Source organism: Sardina pilchardus, chromosome 12 (assembly GCF_963854185.1).
Source record: "Sardina pilchardus chromosome 12, fSarPil1.1, whole genome shotgun sequence".
NCBI lineage: Eukaryota > Metazoa > Chordata > Actinopteri > Clupeiformes > Clupeidae > Sardina > Sardina pilchardus.
In genome coordinates, this window is record NC_085005.1 from 8,198,889 (window position 1) to 8,222,728 (window position 23,840).

Genomic DNA, 23,840 nt, shown 5'->3' on the forward strand with positions numbered 1-23,840 from the left:
ATTCAAACATCACTCTCTAGTTAATAGCACTGGCATGGCCAAGGTCATGCGGTTAGCTTTATCATTTACCAACAACAGCAAAAATGCGCTGGCATGTAATGTGTCTAATATTGCCATTAGCTGCTACTCAAATGCCTTTCCCCTTCACTTTTTTACTTTGCAAAGTGAGTAAAAAGCTTTACTAACTGCACGGGCCTTATTCTACATCATCGCCAATTTAACATGATCTACCTGCATCAACGTATGGCAACAAGTGTCTTGGAAAACATTGTTTGTAGGGGCACTGCACTAGTGAACATTAAATGATCAACATACTTTACAATTTGAATTTAATATACATCAATTACTCCTCCACACACACACACACACACACACACACCAATCCCCCCTCCCCCCATACCCCCACACATAGACACACACAGAAAGCACACACACACACACACACACACACACACACACACACAATTAATTAATGAATAATTCATTCATTTTGATTATTCTTTAAAGTTGAACACACTACCATTTTTCTCCAAAAGTTCCAGGGGATCTTATTAAAGGGGTTCAAGTTCACTCAGGAGATGAATCCATGACATTAAATTGTCCCCAGTCAAATGAAGCAACAGGTGGCCCAGAATGGAGATTTGGCAGGAAAAAACTCAACCCAGGACTCAAATATGCAATGTCATCCAGCACACTGACAGTAAAAAAGGTTGTCCTTGGTGATGAGGGTAAGTCATTTTATTTTACTTGTTACTATGTGTTTGTTGTCCGTTATTGATATATGAGGAGATATGAATGAGTTTGTAGTAAATACTGGGGTGGTGGTAGCATAGTGGCCATGGAGTTGGGCTAGCATGCGCCTGAAAAGTTGTGGGTTAAATTCCCAGCTTCCTGGGAGCTGTGAATTCCTGTTCCCTTGAGAAAGGCACTTAACTCTGAGTTGCTCTGGGCCTGGGAGAATCGCCCTTGTAATATAACTGACATAAGTCACTTTGGATAAAAGCATCTGCTAATTGGATTAATGTAAATGTAAAGTAAAAATATGTGGTACATTGTCATGCTTGTGCTATGTTCAATGGGACATCTCTGAAGCTTGTCTGTTTTGTTCTTACAGGTCGTTACGAGTGCAGATATACCAGAGCCTCAAAACCAACTCTTATTTATTGGAGCAAAGTAACAATCAAACCAGATCCTGTGATTACGCGGAATTTTATCGAAAGGCTGGTTGATTGTGGAGCCAGTGTTAATCTGAAATGCTGTGTGCCAGACTCATACCAAGTCATCCTGACTTTAGAAGAAGCTGTTCTAAATGCATGTTTGTAACACTTTTGTTCTACAGTATTTAATTCTAATACACTCTAATATACGTAGTTTCATTCTAATATAAGTAGTCCTTGCTGCCTATTCTTTAAAGGTGACATAGAATGGAAATAATTTTTATGTTGGTTTTGATGAATTAGGAGAGGTTGTACATAACCAAAGAGCTATCATGAAGATAAGGCATGGTTGTACGTGCCCTCCTTCAAACAAAAATCTTGTACTTTAAAATAGCCACTAAAAATATGTCAAATATGTCAAATATGTTAAATAGCGCAAAGCCATTGAAGTTCAATTGGGGTTGCCAAAGAGGGCGCCATTTAGTCAAACAGACGATTTCAATACCCAGCCTAAATATAAGGTTTTAATTGGACTTGTAAAATTGCAATTGAGTTGAATTTTTATGACTCAAAGTTGAATATATACTATTGTAACATCAGAGAACAGTACAATACTCGATTCATCCATTCTATGTCCACTTTAATGTTTTTTTGTGGAATACATTCAGCATACTTTTGTAAAGTTGAATGCTGAAGGACACTAATTTAGCATTTGTTCACAAACATTCAACTGTTTATGTGGTTGTTTAGGAAGTTTAGCGATAATGTTGTCTCTTTTTTGCAGCACAAAGACGGTGTAGTGAGTCTGAATATACTACGAAGCTTGAGGAATGTGGCAAACCACTGATATTTAAGTGTAAACTACTTGTCCTCCAAAACAGAGAACAAGCTATTACACTGAATGTTCGTGAAGAGGGTCAAGGTATATTTCCTCCCAGTAGCTTTCACATTCATGTTGTTTTTAATCACCCAGTGTCATTGATATAATATTGTGACATATTTATTATTAAGTCCAATAATATGATGATGGTGTGACTTTCCCATATACATGCATGTTCCTGGTTGGAACCTGAGCTAAAATAGATCAAAAACATTTGGAGACTTTGATAAACCTAATACTGTCGGAGTTCAAAAGATGCAACAATTATCAGTCTGTGTGTTTGCGGATAGTTCAGCTCAGATTCAAGCCCGATTAGAGTCATATTTTATTTTCATATTGCCACTGTGTCTACACAGTGTCACATACAGTACTCAGCCTAACTTCACATAACACACTCATACATGTGTCCTGATTGGAACTATTATCTTTGTCAGTTGTTATAGTATCTTGTAAAGCGGATGAGGACAAGGGAGAAGGAGCCGAAGGGGATGAGACAATAAGTCGCTGTGGTGAAGGGAAAGTCGGTGAAATACTGTACAGGTGTGAGGAGAGTGTATGGGTCCTCAAGCAAGACAATTGTGTCTTAGAAGAAATCCAAAACTTGAAAGAAGAATCAGAGGTAATGTTCTGTTTAACTGTCTAGATCCTCCTGTTATTTTAAGGCACTAGCCTACTTAAAGGAATAGTTTGGTATTTTACACTTTAAGCCCGTTTGCTGTATTGCCTAGATCAGTGTTGGGCAAGTTACTGAAAATTGGTAATCAGTTACAGTTACAGTACTAGTTACTTCTTTTAAAAGTAATTGAATTACTTGACCAGTTACTGTATATCAAAAGTAATTAGTTACTAGGGAAGGTAACTTTTAAGTCTGCTTTTTAAATGTAAATATGAACAGTACTAAATAGTCAACAATCAATTTATTCAACTCTGCCCGGCTTATCGGCTGCACTGTAGTCCGTGTAAAGTCTAGCTTTGGTTGTTTGCATGAAGTGGCGCCTTCAGCATTTGTAGGGCTGGGGTCTTTCAATGCTCATTGACTGATTTGATCGGTATATCATTGCGCCACCCTGCGACGTCAGATCAGAAGCAGCTAAAGTAAGCCTATCTTGACTTCTTGTCTGCAAGCGTTCATTTTTCACAAAAGAGAGTAATCTAAAGTAACTAACTCATTCAAAATTCAGTAATTGTAATTGCGTTACTAGATTTAAAGAAATACTTAGTTACAGTCATGGCTGAAATTGTTGGCACCCATGCTAAAGTTGACTAAAAAGAGGAGTATAAAATCATCTTTTGGAAATTGACTTTAATGGCTTAAGTAATAAAGTGAAGAAAAATCCAACCTTTAAGGACACCAATTTTCTTTGTGAATGAATAATGTATCATAAATAAATAAATGTTCTTCCCAAAATACTGGGGTCAAAAATATTGGCACCCCCATGTACAGTAACCCTATGGGAATTTAACACATACGGTTAACATTTTTTTTTTTTTTAAAGGCCACTAATTTCATGGATTCAAGATACTATGCATCCTGATTAAGTTCCTTTGACCTTTGGAACTAAAATAGCCCCACATCATCATCACACACCCTTCACCATACCTAGAGATTGGCATGGTGTTTTGTTCGGTTTTGTTCAGTTAGCCTATTTGCTGGTTTGATTTGCATTGAGCTTAATGAGCATCAAACATGTCCTTAAAGGTTGAATATTTCCTCATTTTTTCATTTAAGGCATTAAGATAAATTTCCTAAAGATGATTTTACATTTAACTTTAAGCATGTGTTCCAATACTTTTGAAGGGCACTGTATATACAGTATGTATTCAAATTGATGCTCATTAGACGGTGATAGGGAACTTATTTCATAAATGACATGGGTAATGCTAAACTAATGTGTGTTATAATGGAACGGTTGTTGTGGAATATTTGTGGAATATTTCAAAGTGAAGTTATTTAAGTCAATACATGGGTCTTATATTTGTGAAAATTAGTTTTTATGATACAACAAAGAGGCGAAACAAAAGCCCATTGTGAAATCTTTTTTTTTTATTTATTCATTTATTTATTTATTATGTTTTAGCCTTATAGTTGATCACATTCCTGTTTTCCATTACATGAATGTGTCTCCCCTATAGAACCTAAATGGAGGGGATGTTTCGGAATTTCTTTTGGAGCTCAGTAACACCACACAGGATAATGATGATGACATTGTTACTTCACCAGCAACTATTGCATCTATTGTAGCCATACTTGACAATGTTGCAGCAGCCTCTAGAGAAATCAGATTGGACCAGAGGGTTATGGAGGTATGGTGTTTTGAATTGTGAAACTTGTTTTTTTTACCAAGAATCACCCACACAAACAATGTATTGATAGTCTTATTATTGTTATTGTATTGTTAAATTGATCTGGGTAGGTGTCATTCACCACCAAACACCTAACACCAAACATTAAATAACTCTCTTTTCACAGAATTTCCTTGACACTGTGAATGTGATTGTCTCCCCGAGTGCAAATAATGTCTGGAGTAACTTGAATAGTGATTCTGATGATGAAACTCGTAGAGGTGCCAGCTCCAACATGTTGGGTGCTGTGGACACAATGTCAGGTAGACTCTCGGAAGAAGACACATATCAGATTTCGACAGAAAGCCTTTCTTTGAGCAAATCTGTGGTGACTACAGCCAATAATGGGCTCACAACAAACACATCTGAAATTACATTCACTGTAACAGAACGATCTTCGACAAACACCTCCGTTACGATCATTGAATTTTTTACCCTTAGTAATATAATGTCAAACAGAAATTCAGAAGACAATACCATCAATTCCACAGATTCCATAAATTCAATAAATGCCAATATTCTTTTGGTCGATATAAGTCAGACAGTTGAAAACATTACTCTAACATTCAAGAAAAACGACAGTGACTTGGCAAACCCACTGTGTGTCTTTTGGAACTTCAAACTTTTCAACAATAGCGGTGGATGGGATACATTTGGATGTGAGCTGAAGGTCGATGAAAATTCTACAGTCAGGTGTGAGTGTAATCACACAACTTCCTTCTCCGTTCTCATGTCACCATATATACCACCTGAAGCTAAAATGGCCCTGGATATCATCACATATGTTGGAGTTGGAATATCAATCGCCAGCTTGGTAATCACCCTAATAATTGAGGGGATAGTTTGGCGTGTCATGACAGTTAATGACACAGCATACATGCGACACGTCTGCATCGTTAACATTGCTGTGTCCCTCCTGATTGCGGACATCTGGTTCATCGTGGGAGCAGCCGTGTCGAATGAAAATGGTGCAGCCTTGGGGCCCTGTACAGCAGCCACGTTTTTTGCCCACTTCTTCTACCTGGCTATGTTCTTTTGGATGCTGATGTCTGCTCTACTGCTTCTGTACCGCATTGTGTGGGTTTTCTCAAACGTCTCCAGGTTGGCCATGATGCTAATCGGCTTCTTTGTCGGCTACGGCGGCCCTCTCATTACGGCAGTGGTAACTGTGGCATCGACAGCTGGAAATAATGGCTACATCACCTCACGTGGCGTATGCTGGCTCAACTGGGAAAAGACCAAGGCCCTGCTGGCCTTTGTGATCCCTGCCTTGGTTATTGTGGCCATCAACTTGTGTGTCATGATGGTGGTCCTGGTTAAGATGCTGAGAAGAGGCGTGGGAGACACTGCACAAAGTGATGAAAAACACAACCTAAAGGTCATCGCAAAATGTGTGGCCGTATTAACTCCACTGTTTGGTATTACCTGGGGATTTGGCATTGGCATCATGATCAGCCCAGAGAGCTTTGGGCTCCATGTTGTCTTTGCATTGTTAAACTCTTTACAGGTAAATATTTGCATTAGCATACATTATGTCAATTGATTATATACAAGAAAGAAATAGCATTTTAAACATTTTTCTGTACATTGAATAATCTAATTTCATTCATGTTTCTGTTGAAAAGGGTTTCTTCATTTTGGTGTTTGGGATCCTCTTGGACAAAAAGGTCTGCTTTTCCCCTAAACTCTATGGGGCAATTAGCCCTTTTCACGTGATGAAGAAGAAGTATTCATGGGTTTCATCAGGTCCCTTTCCACAGGTGTATACAATCAAGCACCTTGATTATCAATGCAGACCATAGACTGTATATATAGATCTATATATACAGTCTATGATGCAGACTGCATGGTGCTTGATTGTATACACCTGTGGAAAGGGACCTGATGAAACCCATGAATACTTCTTCTTCTTCTGTAGTATTTGGCGGCTGGACATGCCGGATGATACCCAGCAACGCTTCGTCTGACATCACCGTGAAAAGGGCCAATTGCTCTGTCGCTAGTTTGGAGTTTAACACGGTTTTAAACTCGGTGGTGACGTCACATGACAACTTAAGCTCCATTGCTGTGTCATATGCACCTGTGGTTTAACCTGCTGCTGCATTTTACCTTGATCTCAATTGCTGTGTCTTCAAGGAAATTCAAATCACCCACTAGAGGGCGCATTTATAGCGTGTTAGTCTAATCTCGGAAAGGACGTGGTTTTACGGTAGACTAAACCATAGTTTGCAGGATAGCTAGATAGGTGACAGCTTATGCTTCATAAATCGACACATTCACACACTGTTGGCTAGTTTGGACTTATGACACAGTAGGCTACAATAAAGGCTACAAGATAGCAGATGCTTAAGTAGGCAAATGCCTAACTAAAAATGTACAAAGAACGAGTAGCCTAGGCCTATTCGTAAAATAGCCTAATGCACGGTAGATCGTACCATCAACCCTCAATTATGGTCTTTATTTAGGCTACTTAGGCTGCGCAAAGCATTTATTTGAGGCAGACTTCCAGGCAGGAACTTTTGTTACGTGCGTTTTATTGTGAGACCAGAGAGACATGCGTTTTGTTAGCGGCACCAGTAGGCTATTAAAAGCAGTAGTTTTCAGTTTAGTTTGGGGTTTAATTTACTTTTGGACTGTTTGGTGATGTTGCTAAATGTAGAGACTGATGGGCACTGAAATATTATTATATTTGAAGGTTCACTATTACGTTTCATGTCGTTGAAAGGGATTTCCACCCGCTGTTTGCGGGAGGCGCTTTCATTCATTCAATGACTGCGCGCTGTGAAACCTTATTGCGTATTGAGCAAGCGTCACTGTAATTTTTATTTATTTTTTTAATTATCGGCAGGCCTACTTATATGAAACATAAGAGGTACATTCTCATTTGACCATGCTATGCAGTTAACCGAAATGGTTAGTCTCCACAGTAAGCCCCTTCTTCAAATTGAGCCTGGTGGCTGCAGCGACAAGTTATTATGCATACAGCCGGGCCATCTCACGACAACATTGCGAATGCGTTGTTATCGCAAACCATTTGAGAGTTTAGAGCTGTAGGCTAGGTGAACATCAGAAACGGCAATATTATACAAAAAGAATGTTATTACTTAGTAATATGATTTGAAAACGTCTGCCCCTATCCGAAACACTAACATGCATTTCACAGGCATTAAAGACAGCTGTGACATTATGTAGCCTACACCGCACAGATGCATTTTGCCTGGTGTAGGCCTGTTTAGGCTGACAAAATACGTAGTCTTACCCACATTGATTCGTAAAGGCTGGAATGCGCACGGAGCCATGGAATGTGGGTTTAGTGCCAGCATAGTTTGTCCATAGTTGGGCTGAAGTGTGGAAATTAATAGGCTTATTTTTGCTCCTCCGTGTAATGTTCTATTTAATTTGTGACAATTGATTGACTGACTGATTTAATGTTATAGCATAGCCTACTGGATAATATTTCAGATTCAGATTTCCACAAAAGTAGCCTAGACTATTTCATGATATATTTCAACATCAGTTGCGTTTTATTAAAATGTACATTACATTCCCAAAGTGTTTTGGCACTTAGAGCGCATTTAGCCACAAGAGTCATAAAAAGTATCCCGTCAAAATCCTGAAATGCGTTAAGACTGTTGAATTACGACTGCATCTGCTGGGGTAAAACTCGAAACAGCGTACTTCCGGCTTCCAGGCAGTTTAACCCCAGTTTAACTAGGAACCAGCTGATCCTGTCTCATTTGTGACACAGCAATCACGTTAAACTTTGTGCGCAGCTGCGTGTTAAACTCCAAAACCTCCGTTTTAAGGAGCACGGTTTTAAATCGTAGCACAGCTAGCGCAATGCTAACTGACAGAGCAATTGGCCCCTTATGCTCAGAAATAAATAAATTTGATTTTTAGATAATTAGATACAGTATCTTTGGCATACAGCTGATTAGTATTAATCATTTAAGTACACCTCCAGTAAATGTCTTTCCTATAGGAAGCTATACATCTAAGATCAAGAAAGTGCTAAATAGTTTCTTTTTTTTAATGCCAAGGTTCGAGATACTCTAGCCAAAAGACCACACAGCACAACCTCCGGACAAACTAGTGTAAGTATTAATTTCACATACAACAAATGAAAACAGTGGATAAGAATGAAGAATTACTGTTTGAAAATGTAATTTTAGCATACAGTATCTGAATGTGAGAATTTGGTTGTATTGATTTTCCATTTCAGAATATAATTTTGTGAGTTGCTATTAGGCAGCTATGCTTGACTTCAATATAAGTTTTACCCACTTTAATTGTATACATTTTCCATTTGACTTGGCCAAACAGCCTTTTTAATAGACATTTGGGAAATATAATATTAAACCTTACTTGTAATACTACGTATGGCTCCGCTGTGGAATTATTTTGTGATGTACCTTTTGGATGCAAAATAATTAATGCCTATACTTTTATTTTACACTCCTTTCGTTTCTTGTAGAGCACAAGTGGAGGAGTCTCATCATCTACTGGTTTGAACATCTTTCGAAGGGCTGCAAGGAGACGTAAGAGAATGCTTTGTTATTGATTGACTAATTAATAATTATAATAATAATAATAACAATAATAATAATAATAATAATAATAGTAGTAATAGCAGTAGTAGCAGCAGTAGTTTAATTCTGTACTTTAAATATCCTGGAACTTTTAAGAATCACTCCATTTTTATTTATTTATTTTGCAGCGGGATACAGGAGTGCTGCAGGTTCTGACAATACCTAACAGTTTAATGCCCTTTCACTCTGTTGCAAGTTGTTTGGCAGCTTCATTTACAAATGGATGGATTATATACATTGAATAATGGCACTTATCTTGAAGTAGCCGAAATCTCAACCAAATTGTCCCATTGGTTAAAATGACATGTTTGTGAAAATTCACTGTAATACATTAAACTTATTTTCAGTTTTGTCATAACTTAATCCATTTTAAATGTTCTGTTTTTCATGTTACCCTTTTATTTTTAGTACTCAAGCACTTTTTAGTACTAGCGTCTACAATTCATTCCACTTCAAATGGTAAACTTTGGCTTTGCTGTAACAGCATTTGTTTACCTGTGTGTTGTGTTGTTGAGAGCAAAGTGCATTATTCTGTTATCACACATTGGTGATATTTTCCCCCAATATCTTTATTAAAAACACAGTTCTTGGCAGATATTAGTATGATGTAGCATCACTGTTGAATGTTTTTCCTGTATATTCCTTCTATGATATCTGCAGTGTCTGCTGCTCTGAAATCATGTTTGCATCGTTTGCACTAAAAAATATAATAAATAGAAATAAAATAAAAAGTGTGTTAAATGGGTTCAGGAAAGATGAGGATAAATTCAGTGTATGAATGTATCAACATGTCTCAACATTAAATGTTTTTGTATTGATAATCATTATTGTGAACTTTTATGAAATGTAGACATTTTAACTCACACCTTACGTACATGTGTTTTCTGTAATTGATTATAATACCATGACTGCAAACTGTAGGCTACTCAGTTTATCAAAGACTTTGAGACACATATTGTAACAGACGTACTGTCTTTTTTGAGGGGGGATGTTTTCAGCCTTGTTTGAGGACATCTTCATATAAATGCTTTAAAGGGACCCTATGCAGTTTGGGCAATTTCTTCACTGTTTTCATGCTTCTTGCTCACTGTTTTCTCTACAGAGCTCTCCCTACAGGATCAGTATTTTTGTATTTTACATTACGGTCAGTCTGCCGTTTCCTATTGCCCTGTTCCTCCGACAACAGTTTACTCACTTACTGTACACTTCTTTTCACTGGCTCTACCATTGCCTACAATTTAACATAACAATTTATTGTAATGCCATGAATAATCAGTGTTCAAGACACTATCAATAAATATAGCTGCAAGCGGGAATGACCGGCCCCAGCACCTCTGGCTCCGTGACCCGTGACATTATAGAATCCAACAATGCACTCACATGGTGCGCTTGTCAAATGCACATACCTGATGGTGTGTTATTCCATCGATAGTTTGACGTTATCATTTATTTGTCCCGGTTGTTCTGTGGAGTGGGTAAGACTGTTTTTAGTGGCAGGTTCGACATACAGTACCATTGAAAATGGTCTCCACTGACCTACAGTATATCACACTGGCTAAGTTGGAAATAAAGTCGTATGTCCAAAATTCCACTGCTGTGCACTTGACCAAGGCACTTAACCCCAATTTTCTCCAGGGATGTCCACCAATGTAATCCTTTGTAATAGAATTGACATATGTAAGTCACTTTGGATGGAAAAGTGTCTGCTAAATGTAAAAGTGTGACGTTTTACACCGACGTTTTACACTCTTTAGCTAGGTAACTTCAACATCCACATTGGCACCACAGACTCCATAACAACCACTGACATTTCTCCTCCCTCAAAAAAGGACACACACTACTGTAGATCTGGTTTGCACCTCCGGTACCATCTCCGACCACCTGGCCATCACCATTGACCTCGTCGTCCCAGCTCCCCTCACCAAGCAGAAACGTACCAAAATGTTCAGGCACCTCAAATCCATCAACCCCACCTCTCTCTCCCCCATTCTGCAAACTCCACTGACACCCTGAGCCCCTCCTCCACTGTCCTCATCAACATCTACAATGATGCACTCTCAATGCCGACAACTGAGGTGACTCACCAATAAAATTGGCCTCGTTGTCCACCTGGAAATGCCAAGGCCTGCCTCCCCTCCCTCATCACCAACTTACAGTAATCAATTCCTCTCTGGCCTGTCATTTCCCCTCCCCCCCTCAAGCTTGCAGCCATCACCCCCATGATGAAAAAACTTGGTTTGAACCCAGACAGCCCCGACAACTACCGTCCCATCTCAAATCTCCCATTTCTGCCCAAAACCCTGGCAAGAGCTGTTCCTACTCAATTTCAAACTCACCTCAACTCCATAGCCTCTATGAACCATTTCAATCTGGCTACTGCTCCAATCACAGCACCGAAACATGCCTTTCTTAAAATCATCGATGACATTCTGACTGCTTGTTGCTGACTCTGGTCTCCTCACCACCCTCATATATGCCAAAATATGATTTTTGACGTACTTGTTTGTTCAGTGGATACAGTATAGGAGTATAATCACACAACACTATGACACCCATGTAGGTTATCTTATTATTATTATTATTTTTTTTGTTTATAGGCCTAGGCCACAAATAAGCCACAATTATTATGCTACAATTGTAGTTATTTCATTGTTACTGTAATTTCGGCTTCATTGAAAATGAGGACTACCTTCAATGAACCTCCGAGAATGAAGGGCTGAATGAAAATGGCGCCACATACCTAGATCCAGTGGAACTGTCATGGAAACAATGCGTCGTTTGCGTAAGAGATAATCTCGCCAACATGAGAGAACAATGGATGGTTACCAAGGAAATTCCAGGGAGAGGGCATTATGCAACAGGTATGCACAAATAAAGAGTACAAAGAGCCACCACCATGCACTAATACCCTAGTGCAACGTTTAAGACCTTGAAGACTGCCTTTACAATTTAGTGAGCAAACAGATAAAGATAAGATAAAGTAACTATTTTGTCATTAATTATTTGGTCCACCATCTTACTGATTCAGCCCTAAGTGTTTTGTTAGTACTTTTGTTAGTATAGTTTGACACATGACGTATTATCCAGCATGATGGCTGGAGACAACACTTTGGCTACGGGCCATCTGTCAATGGTTTGCACATGACTAATTATGTTACAGATATGCTTGAGTAGAAACAATGCCACCTACAATAGAACCAGACAAAGGCAAAATAATTCTAAACAGGTCTAACCAGGCTTTTGATGTCGAAAGTGTGTTTTTTAGTAGTGTTGACGTGAAGGGACGGTGAAGGACTTTTATTTTTTTTATTATTTCAATTAATTCAGTGACATATGATATAAAGTCATATACTGTACAGTATAATGATGTTTGGCTATGAAGAAGCACTCACATGTGCTCACGTAAACGTGCATTCCGTTTTTCTCTATTCCCCAACCCATTATTGTTCACTTAGTGAACGAGGACGCTAGTCTTGATATCACCATACTAAGCTCAATCTTTGATTGAACATTAGTATGGCGAGTCTGTGCTTTATTTCTACTGCACAAGAGGTGTGATCATTGGGCATCGTTCAAATGTCTCCGTACGCTTGGATAGTCCTTCAACCAATCAGACCAATTTAACCTATTTAAAAAAAAATAAAAAATACAGATATAAGGTCAACGTTTTTCAATTTTCATTTTGAACTTAAAAATCAAAGGAAGTGTTTAACAAATGGTACTCTGAGATTTCATTTTTGAACGAAGTGTATGTATGACATAGAGTAGCATGCAGGACCAAGTGTGTCGCATAAAGGAGTAAGTGTGTTGCAGAATTGCAACTAGGGTGTAAAGCAGCACTTTTGTTCAAGGTATAGGTAAATGTGTTTGAGATATGGCAGCAAAAGTTGTGTTACTTTTGTCTAAGCATGGGTCTATAGTGTTCAAGCAACGGACAAAAACTGTAATACATATTTAACAATTTATTTGTCATAAAATAGATCATTCTTATGTGAATGATGGTAATCTGTGGGATTCACTCAGTAAGTCCAGTAATGTTAGTCATAATACAAAAATTAATATAAAAATACAATTAATACAATACTCTAGACTGCTGATTCCACTTGATGATGCTCACATCAATTTTTCAATGAAGACACAAACTGTCTGCAATAGAGAAAACAAATAAGCATTTATCAAACTTTGTTATTACAGAGATGCTCAAAATGATGTATGCATGTAGGCTATACTCTGCTAGTCACAAACAGGTGTTCATCATTCACACTTCTCTTCACCGTCCTACCGGCGGGTCAGTTTCCCCCCTCCACCACCTCCCCCCACCATTCAAAGTCAATTGTTAGGGTTATAACAATGTAACAATATAACAATTCTTGGGAATCCAAAATTGACCATTTTTTGTATGTACTATCTGTTTAGTACTTTACATTGTTAGATTAATCATACTATGTCTTAATCAAATTTAATCAAAAATGCCCTCCTCCGCTTTTGGTGCCACCCTGACATCTGGCTGCAGTGTAGCTGCACAGCCTGCACTACAACAAGTAGATGCCACATATTGGGTACTGAAATATTCAGGAATCCATAGAAATTGAATCTTCATGTTGTTTTATCCAATATTAGTTGTCCAGATGTATTGTCGAGCTTATACAACCATTGATCCAAGAATGGTTGTATATACAATTGTTGGTTGGGGCAGCCGTGGTGTACTGGTTAGGTCTTCGGGCTTGTAACCAGAGGGTTGCTGGTTCGACCCCCGACCAGTCCACCACGGCTGAAGTGCCCTTGAGCAAGGCACCTAACCCCTCGCTGCTCCCCGAGCGCCGCTGCTTGGGCAGGCAGCTCACTGCTCTGGGTTAGTGTGTGATTCACCTCACTGTGTGTGTGCTGTGTGTGTTCACTAATTCGGTTAAAGAGGAATAATGCAGGATTGGCGATTTCATCTCTGGTTTCGGTTTCGTTTTTCGTTTTCGTTTTGCGCTTCAAAGTTGAACCAAGTTCAACTCACAGTTTGCTGCAGTTACGCCAGCGTTGTCACTGTTCCGCTGCCGAACCATAGAGAACAATAGGAAACCTGCCGCTTGCCGCTGGCTAGTGTGATCCCCGCCTTAAGGTTTAGCCTACCATGCAATCCGATTCCTTCCTCCTTTCAGTGTGTGTGTGTGTGTGCATCAGTGAAAATGTTAACTGTGTTTTCTTACTTAATGATGTCAGGAAGTCGAGGATCCCGGTAGATTCCATTATGCAGGTATCCAAGGGATCTCTCAAAAGGAACAAGCTTGACATCTTCATCTGAGTTTCGTGAATTCCGTGCAATCTCAAACAGCTGTTTAAAAGGATATGACCACTGTTCTGTTATACGACTCAAATGCTGTGTCCTGCACATGTTTGAGCTCAATGCAAATCAAACAGGCTAACAGGCCTACTGAATAAAGCTCCATGCCCATTTCTAGCTATGGTGAGAGCTGAGAGGTATGTGATGATGTGGGGCTATTTTAATTCCAAAGGCCAAGGGAACGTTATCAGTATGTACAGTATAATATCCTGGATCCATGAAATAGCTGGCCTTTAAAAATAAAAAACATATTAAAAAATCCTCCTGCTCCTATGGGAATTTAACATAGGATCAAATACTTCCTTCCCCCTATAGCATTTAAGGAAGAAAATGTATTTATTTACAATATATACAGTATTTCAATCACAAAGAAAATTGGTGTCCTTATCGCTTTGATTTTTACCCTTTTTTTTTCATTAAGGCATTAAGATCAATTGTCAAATGATGATTTTATATTCCACTTTTTAGGAAACTTTTTAGGAAGCATGGTATAAAATGCATGTTCTCTCCACTGTATGTGTAAAATCTCAAGTTACTACCCTGATGTGTGAAACTATCCATATATCATTGCTAATCATACATTTACTATATACTGTGATCCATCCATCACAGCAGCTTTCATTGATATTACCTCCTGACCCATGAACAATGGTACAAGATGATCATCTTCAGCATGAAGAATCAGCAGAGGAGACTTCATCTTCCTAACACTAAGAAAATAAGGTGGGAGAGTGGAAGCTGTGTTTTAATAGCTGTATTAAATACAAACTTTTTTGGGCACACCCTTGTACCTGATGACAAACAAATATATATCTTGATGCAGTGTACTTACTTTTCGCCACTTGGAAAGACCACTTTGTTCTTTGACATGGGGTCCAGGAAAAGATATTCAAAATAGGGGAATCTCCAGTAAAACTGAAAATAACCAGTTGTGTTTCACTAGCTTTGAAAGTGACATCAATCACACAGAAATCATCTATAATATAATCCAATAATGATAATTGCAGTCTTCTGTGTTCTGTAGTTTGTGTGAATATTTTCATTGATTCTGTTCAAATTCTATGACTATTTATTTTAATTGCAGCGATTACCAATAGAAAACTTCTTAGTTAAATGAGCATAATGCAGAATTTTCCCAGCACAAGGATTTAGATAGTAGTGGGGGACGAGAGAGAAGTTAGTGCCATCTATCCTGTACATAGACTCATTCTTTTTGTTGGAGTAGCCACTGAGTGTTAGTCAGTGACAGGCTACATCGGGCACATACTGTACTGTAACTAAAGTGCGCCATTCATGAAGTGAATTCCCAATTAAAAATAAAATGTGTGTTTCTAAGCCCAATTAGAGCTAAAAAAAAATAATCATTACATTAATACATTATGATTAAAATGTATGCACGGTAAAATGTGTACCCAGGCAAATGGATGGTGGGCTCCTTCTTGTCCAGGCGGTATTTTTGAGAATGCTCCCTCTAGCATGACTCCATCAATAGTGGTTCCTGTGAGGAGAGTTTTTTCAGTAATCCAGTATAGTAATGATATTTCTCCTACATACAATACAGAAGAACAGTCCCATTTACATTTTGCCTCATTAAAAGTCAAGAGAAGGTGAAACAAATGGGGAACAGTCCTCCAACAATCTACTGCGGCTTCTGCCCCATCCACACATTGCTAACAGGTGGTGTGACATATCACACATGGCTAATATATCTGCACTATAATTAATATCATCTCTATCTTAAGAAGAAATAGTAAACCACAAAAAAACCACTCCGATTTTCTTCAACCTTTCGATGTAGAAAGGAGCTGTAGATAAACACCAGTGAATGCTTGGCCATGCCCATGCTTACGCATCTACGCAGCCCCCAAATGAACATGGCTGGAATATATTCTTATTGAAGCGGAGTTTGCTTGGCGTTCCCTCAAAATAAATGTTGAGTTCTCTCGTAAGTTTTGCGTTCCTTCAAAAGTCCTGTGAGGGAATGCAGAATTGTCGTGGGAACACAACATAAGCTCTACAGATACATTTCCACATCTTCCATTGGGGCGAAGCACAGGTACTTGGGTGCAGAGATGTCATGCAACAATTGATATCTTGTCTCATTAGCCACAGCATGGACAGTCAGTCTCTCCTCTTCTTTTGAATAAGAATGAATGTGAATAAGTGGATGTTGTGGACAGTATTGCAGCCTCTACCCAAACACTCAAGAGGAATAAATGTACAGTTAAAACATTATGATAAATGAAATACTCAGTTTTGAGGGTGTTCAGATATTAAAATCAATCTAATCAAACTAATGCAATTAAAACGTTGTCAAATGCAAAATATCCATGAACGACGTTTCAACTACTTCTCTCGACCGGTCATTCCAACCACCAAATTGTCCGGCCATGTTTGAGATTGAGAGTTGGACCTACCCTTTCTAAAAACACCAAATCCAAGAACAACGGTTCTAAGATTGCGACAGAAGTTAGCCAACAACTCTTTCTGTGAACACACCCCTAGTAGGACTGGTAGCTTGTGCAAGCAATGAGGAACAACAGAAGAGAAAAGTTTGGATTGCCTTGTGTGGACGGGTGACAGAGCTAGGAGTCGTTCAATGAAGAAGCGCAACGGTCGGGAGGTAACATACTGTATGCCTGCATGTGCATTCAAGTAAGAGTGTGCAGAACCAGAGACTACTTTGTAGGCAAGCAGCAGCAACTGACTGAATTTGATGTGGGCAGCTACAGGGAGCCAGTGGAGCTTAAAAGTTCTTATTGCTTCAAAGCAGTGTTACTGGTGACTCTGTGGGAGGATTACTACATAATACAGGGGCAACAGTGGCCTACTGGTTAGGGCTTCGGGCATGTAACCGAAGGGTTACCGGCTTGTATGTGCTGTGTTTCACGAATTCACGGATTGCAATAAATGCAGAGACCAAATTTCCCTCACGGGATCAAAAGAGTATACTTAATAACCTGTGTATTCAAACTGTATTCATAGTTGCATGTATTCCCTTTTAGCTTGAGGCAACATGTCATTCTTAACACACAAACTAATAAAGCATCCCAAAAGAGTTTACCTTGTTCTTGTAGTCTCACTGCAGTGTTAGCGGCAACTCTGTGGGAGGTTAATATAATTTCTTAAACTATGCCATCTTGAATGACATGAGTAGACTACATTATCAGTAATGACTTCATCTCAATTCACTGAAATATGATTTTGTTGTAAATGTTAATAGACATCCAGAAACATGAACAATCAATGCTAAATAGTATAAATTAACAAATCCAGGATTAAATATATATTACCCATACACATCATTCTGGAAAACACTTTAATCTACGGCATGAGATTGTTAACATCACTCACCCTGTGCCAAGTGAATGTCCCCAGAATATAATCAGGCTGCTCCCACTGCGTGCTCTTACCCACTGGTACAGATAGAGGGCGTCAGTAGTCAGGCCTGCTTCAGTCGGTTCACCAGAGGAATCTCCGAAACCTACTCAGGTGCCCAAACAACCGTTGTTAGTCACCAGCTGCTCTCATAGAGAGACGTATGAAAACTTTGATAAGACACATAATGATCTGGCTATTCCTCGAAGTCAAGTTCTTCATAGCAAAATACAGACCTCTGTAGTCCAGTGAGAAAACATGGAAGCCAGCAGCACTCAAAAGCTGCAACAATATAGAAAATGTATGGTCAATCCGACCAATATGACAAATTATTGTCAGTGTCAGTTTATAACAGTCGTCAAATAAAAAAATTAAATAAAAATACTCACATTCACCACTCCAATTCTGTGAGTGGCGCCTCTGCTCCCAATAATTCATGACAGCACAGGAGACAAGCACATTCTCAGAGTCAAATTTTATATGAAACTGTACGTACAGTACAAACTGACTTTGAATAACACATAGCCTACCATATTTTCTATGCAAATAGTGGCTAGGCTACTTATGACTTTTTTGCTTTTTTTATCTGTAGAAGCCAGAACACTCACGACTCAGTGCAGCACCTCGTGCCCCCATTTCCATGCAGGTAGATGAATATCGGAGCTCCGTTTTGTAAGGTCTGCTCGTACCATCCCAGATCCTTCCCCTGAGCTTCCTGCCAAAGGGTTTCTGGAACTGTGTGCCTGATTACATCAAATAAAATATTTGTGAAAATATGATTTTCATCATAAAAACGACCTGATGAAATTAAATTAAAAAAAAATAGAAGAAAGATAAGCTAGAAAACCTATACAAGAATTGAGAATATACTAATGACAAAGACTTGGACATATTCTTCAGTACTCCAATTGCACCAAGGAAGGCTACACTACAGTGTTCTAGGTAAACCAACAAACCAAAGATAGGCATATTGATCATGCAGGCCCAAAGGCTCCTACTGTTCACATTGGGAATGTTCAGGTTGCTTTGGAATGCCCAGAAACATGGCCCAAGTATATATTGCTCTGTGAACCATTGACACTGACAATATAGTCGTTTAAATAGCTTACCATATTCCCAGACGTATGCCTTCCTGCGGTGACAGGTAGAGGTTAACCGTGTGATTGAGGGAGAAGTCTGCTGGACGACTGAGATCGGTGTAGAAAGGAGCTGTAGATACACACCAGTGAATGCTTAGCCATGCCCATGCTTATACATCTACGCAGCCCCCAAATGAACATGGTTGGAGTATATTCTTGAAGCGGAGTTTGTTTGGCATTCCCTCGAAATAATTTAGTAAATGAGTGCATTATTGCGTAAAACGTGCAGAGGATGTAGTAAATTGTGCGCATGTTACTAAATAGTGTGCTAATTTTACTAAATACTACATGCTCTCGTTTTAATTGTTGAGCACACTATTTAGTAAAAGGCGTGTTCAATTTACTCAAATGAGTACACATTCTCTTGATACATAAAAAAAAAATATCTTGCAATGACCCTACTACGTGGTGACACAAGTGTGTGTGAAATAATTTGAGTCCCCTCGTTTTGCGTTCCTTCAAAGGTCCTGCGAGGGAATGCATAATTATTGTGGGAACGGCACGCGCTCTACAGATACATTTCCGCCTCTATAAAAGTATCCCCACCATGTGTGAGCTACGGGGGGGCTTAGTCATTATTGGTAAACGCTAAATGAACATTCTTAAAATAATTTCACTCACCAACATAAGAGAACATTGGATGGCTCAGGAATCCAGGGAAAAGTCGCTGTGCAACAGGTATGCACAAGTACAAAATACCAATAGTCACCACCATTTGCACCAATACCCTAGTGCCCCTTTTAGACCTCGAAGACTGCCTTTACAATTTTGGGAATAAGATATAAGAGAAAGTGTCAAACAGAGTGCCATGCCATACATAGTCCACTATCTTGTTCATTTGTAGCTGAAGGCTAATACAGTAATGCCAACAACTGCGCGCTCACTGTGCGTGAGAACATAGGTAACCTACCTTTCTTGCACTTTGAAGTGGCTTTTTTCCTGATGCACTTCACTTGATTTATCGGGTCGTTTTCGCATGTTGGTAACTTTAGTTGGAGCTCAATAACAGATCAGTTAGGCTATAGTTGTAAAATGCTGTTGCATTATTTGTTTGGAAGTTCGTCGGAGGGGAGTCAACGTTCTCTGTTCAACAGGGGAAAGTTCACATAGCCTAGGCTATAGTTCGTGTTTGTGGACTACGGTCAAGACTAAGTCTTGCGCAAGGCTCAGTCGGCAGCGATTTACAGACCAACCAGACATTAAGCCGTATAACAACCGACTACTTGTAGCATTAGCCTACACTATAGTTAGTGGTGTGGTTATGTAAGGCCCTGAGATGAATGTTTGATTAGCCTACTGTATTCGAAACAGTCAACTTCCTCATTAACCCTTCCTATACCGTAGTCGTGCATATTATTCATAAAGGCTATAAGAAGATGCTGTTATAGGTTGTCGTCCACTCATGCAATTTGTCCTTTTGTTTTACTATTGTTGCCCACATCCTTTTCGACTATTGTCCACTTCGAGGCTCTGAATAAGCTTTTGAAACAACAACAGGAACTGTCGATTCATCTACTGAACAGACTGTACGTGTAGTTTGGGCCTGAAGAGCGCGGTATTGTCCAAATATATAAGCTCATGGTGTAGCAGCCTTAGATTTTCAAGCAAAGTCAAGTCAACTTTTTTGTAAGAGTTTCTCCAAGTTTTTTGTAAGAGTTTCTCCAAGTTGGCCTACTATAACTTCTCTGCACAGCCTAGCTATTGATAGTATATACTATCAATTGATAGTATACTATCAATAGCCTAATGCAATAATGACAGTATATTTCGGGTAAATTAAACACATTAGGCCTATACTAAATCAATTGAATACAGAACTATAGGCTACACGTAGGGCCTACACCCATTATTTGGAACTTCGGGGCTAACTCCATTTCCTCGATTTGAAAGTGGTTATCACATGAACGAGAATTTCTGTTTTGTCTGCGGTTTCATATTTTCCATTATATTTGCTTTATTTAGTCTCGTCAGCACGTCCACTTCCTCCATACGTATGGCATCCCCGTTTTCTCGCTCTCATCCATCCCTGCACAGGACTAGCCTACAGGAGCCGCACTATTTTACCACATCAGGTAGGCTACTCTCAAACATCTACATTTTCATGTTACTGTTTTGTCAAAGCATACGCTTGTAATTAAAAATAACCTAATGGCACTATTCAGTCATGTTTGCCAGGCCTATTTGTTTGAATTCAGTTGTTGTAACCCCAGTGTCTATGAATGGTCTATCTTAAACTACCGTGATCAATTTAAATTCCCGCAACAATGACCAATTTGTGCCCTCCTTGGAAAAATGTAATGCCCGTCCGTGAATTGGTGCCTGTCGTTGGGTCTGACAAGAAGGGTGCGTATCATAACATTCATTCCTGCAGGCGCCCCTGAGTTGCACAACACAGAAAGAAAACCAAACAATACTACTACTACTACTACTAGGCCTACTATAATAATAATAATAATAATAATAATAATAATAAGCAACACTAATAATTAGGCTAGGCCTAACACATAACGATAAAAAATAATAGAACATAAATCAGTTCTAAAAAGAAATGTTTGATTGATTGATTGTGATGTAGCCTAGCCTATGACTAACATGAGTGAAAACACGGACGAATTGATTTGCGTATCAAATCGTACCAGTTAGATCAATCCCGTGTATAATTAGCCGTTGCGCTTTTCTATAGCTATTTAACGCCGTGGATGGCTAGGGATGCATTTTACAATGTATTAGGCTACAGACTGCGTGTTACAATGTTACAATGATGTGGTGGCTTTATAGGACTGCGTGCGCGCCAGACTGCGAGGCTATTTTCATTAGTTCAGAGTCCTGGAGTTGCACATTTTAGGCTGACTTTACTCACTCGCACATCACTTTCTTCAACACTGATAAAGCTTAGCCAACTGAACGTCTTAGAACCCCTTATTCTAATCCCTCCTCTTATCAATAGCTATCTGAATCCATAAATATTCCCCCGGACACCTCCCTCCAATCACAACACATCAGAACTGATTGACATTCTATGACATAGGAGGGAGAGGGAGACACAAACGCGCGCGCACACACACACAGACCGGGGAAACACGATATTCGGGGAAACAGACAGAGCAGTCCAACGAGGGGGCTATAGCCTCCTAGTATGTTAGAACAATATGTTGGTGTGGTGATACAACATAAATGCACATTTTACATTATGTGTGTCATCATGTAGCCTAATTGCTACTATCTCCCTTTAGTAGCCTATATATTGCTAATAACAATAATAAGAAGAAGAATATGTTGACAAAAATGTAGGGGGGAGGAGGGTGTCAGCCTAACCTTGCCCTAACCTCTAAGATTCTTTATTATACAGCTTGTGGTAGTGTGAGTGTGCCAAGTGCTAATATCTACACTCTATAAGGAGAAAGGAAATATGAATATGAATATATTACCGTTTTTTTTTATTTCTTTGACACGGTAGTCGTCATTTTTCAAAACTGTTAACGCAAAGGCCTAAACAGTGGCATCAATGGTCAAAATGACTAATTTTGCCTGTAAAAGGCTCTAACTCGGCCAAAACATTTCAAATATGGACCCAAAGCTAATTTTGCCCTCAAACAACACAACTTGCACACAAGTGCATTTAAGCGCTTCCAATCAGTCATTAGACAAGGGGCATCAAAATACAAAATTCAGCTCTCAATGTGAATCAGTGCTGCAATACTGGTCAGCAGCTTACATATCAGTTGCTTTCTTGCAAAAAATAGATCCAGAATCATATACAATGACTTTTCAAATGTTATTGAATGCAGTATTCATTCTTTTTTTTGAGATTGTGGCTAAGAAATGAAATATTCGAACAGAAACCACATAAATAGCATGATATATATGAGCCCTCTACCTCTTACTCTCACTCTTACAGTATCTGCCTTAGACCATCCATGCTTGCAAGTTACAACACACAACATGGCACCTTTTACTGTAAGCCTGCAGACTGATTGCAAATTGAAAAGTTGTGTGAACCAGTGTCAAACAGGTGCTTCAGTGATTTCATAATGGGCAAGCAGTTTCTAAGAGATGGGAACATATAGTTTCTGTTTCTGTTACCACAGCTAAAGCAATGGAGTTTGGACTGCTTGAACGACATCTGCGTTAACTGATTGGCAAAAGGGTGCAGGTAGTGTGTCAAAACAATGACACATTTGAACTCATTTGAACCTCATTGAACTCATTTTCAAGAGGTGAGAGAGTGATGATGAAGACTGAGAAGTTACCAGTTTCTTCAACCAGGTCAAAGCAATAAAAAAAACTCTATTATTATATGTAATATTATAATATAATAAAGGAGTTATTTCACTTTTTTTCATAAAGGAGTTCATGGAGCCCCACTTGGGGCAATAAGGTGTAGAAGATTTTGATAGAGAAGAGGGTTAATTTTGTGACTACAGAGTTTAGCTCAGCATTTTTTCTCGGGTAAAAGCTGCTACTTCTTGTCTGCTCTATGGAAATAGCTGATAAAACATAGTCTACTACTATGATAAAACAAAGTAGACAAACAGAAAGACAATACTCAACATAACCTGTTTGGTATGTCTGGTCCTACACCAGGAAGATACATTCTTCCTTGATATTAATGGTGGTATGACCATTTTGCTGATGCTAATACTGATACAGTCTCATACTGTACAGGCAGTGCAGTGTGCAAGCAATTTTTTAACATGGACGCCAAAATGAAAGGATATGTAGCCACCATGCATACACCGCGCACCACAGATGTGAACGGTGTGTTAGGTGAATACAACTTTTCTGCGTTTGATAGGCAGATATGTTACTTAACTTGCTGAAATTGTCAGGAGTAAGCCTATGTTGTTCTCTAGTGTGCAACTACAGCCTGCTGACACCTCAGCAAAATAAGGCTTTACAAAACAAGGAAACAATAAAATGTCAGCCCGTACAGTATGCTTTTTTTCCAATAGATCAGCATTTCGGTACCATCTCAACAACATAGTTGATTTTCTGGATGGCACACCACTCGAGAAAGTTGAG

General features: G+C 39.0%; 2 protein-coding genes across 2 annotated transcripts in view; one reads left to right on the forward strand and one right to left on the reverse strand.

Moving 5' to 3' along the window:
- The window catches only part of LOC134098320 (adhesion G protein-coupled receptor F5-like), a 34,221-nt gene extending 24,313 nt beyond the window's left edge, over positions 1–9,908 (forward strand). Inside the window, exons 10-19 of the mRNA XM_062551350.1 lie at positions 537–728; positions 1,115–1,315; positions 1,942–2,079; positions 2,472–2,656; positions 4,171–4,341; positions 4,508–5,887; positions 6,006–6,047; positions 8,421–8,474; positions 8,855–8,918; positions 9,098–9,908. Coding sequence (XP_062407334.1) covers positions 537–728; positions 1,115–1,315; positions 1,942–2,079; positions 2,472–2,656; positions 4,171–4,341; positions 4,508–5,887; positions 6,006–6,047; positions 8,421–8,474; positions 8,855–8,918; positions 9,098–9,135 — 2,465 coding nt within the window. The 3' untranslated portion in view covers positions 9,136–9,908. The remainder of the gene's footprint in view (positions 1–536; positions 729–1,114; positions 1,316–1,941; positions 2,080–2,471; positions 2,657–4,170; positions 4,342–4,507; positions 5,888–6,005; positions 6,048–8,420; positions 8,475–8,854; positions 8,919–9,097) is intronic.
- Positions 9,909–12,911: 3,003 nt separating this feature from the next.
- Positions 12,912–20,112, reverse strand: LOC134098212 (lysophosphatidylserine lipase ABHD12-like). The gene is made up of 13 exons (XM_062551209.1): positions 19,729–20,112; positions 19,440–19,576; positions 18,789–18,888; positions 18,288–18,422; positions 18,069–18,099; positions 17,916–17,961; positions 17,656–17,785; positions 17,366–17,403; positions 15,714–15,799; positions 15,134–15,216; positions 14,933–15,011; positions 14,168–14,292; positions 12,912–13,115 (listed from the first exon to the last, which is right to left on the reverse strand). The coding sequence occupies exons 1-13, from the start codon at positions 19,794–19,796 to the stop codon at positions 13,088–13,090; spliced, it is 1,086 nt and encodes a 361-aa protein (XP_062407193.1). The 5' UTR covers positions 19,797–20,112; the 3' UTR covers positions 12,912–13,087.
- Between the last annotated feature and the right edge of the window lie 3,728 nt (positions 20,113–23,840).

Excerpts from the sequence above, each read along its gene's own strand:
- LOC134098212 (XM_062551209.1), bottom strand. The coding sequence starts at position 19,796 with ATGCGAAAACGACCCGATAAATCAAGTGAAGTGCATCAGGAAAAAAGC. Across the intron at positions 17,962-18,068 it reads ACAGAATTGGAGTGGTGAAT|CTTTTGAGTGCTGCTGGCTT; the intron begins GTGAGTATTTTT and ends ATATTGTTGCAG. Across the intron at positions 15,012-15,133 it reads GTCTTTCCAAGTGGCGAAAA|TGTTAGGAAGATGAAGTCTC; the intron begins GTAAGTACACTG and ends TTATTTTCTTAG.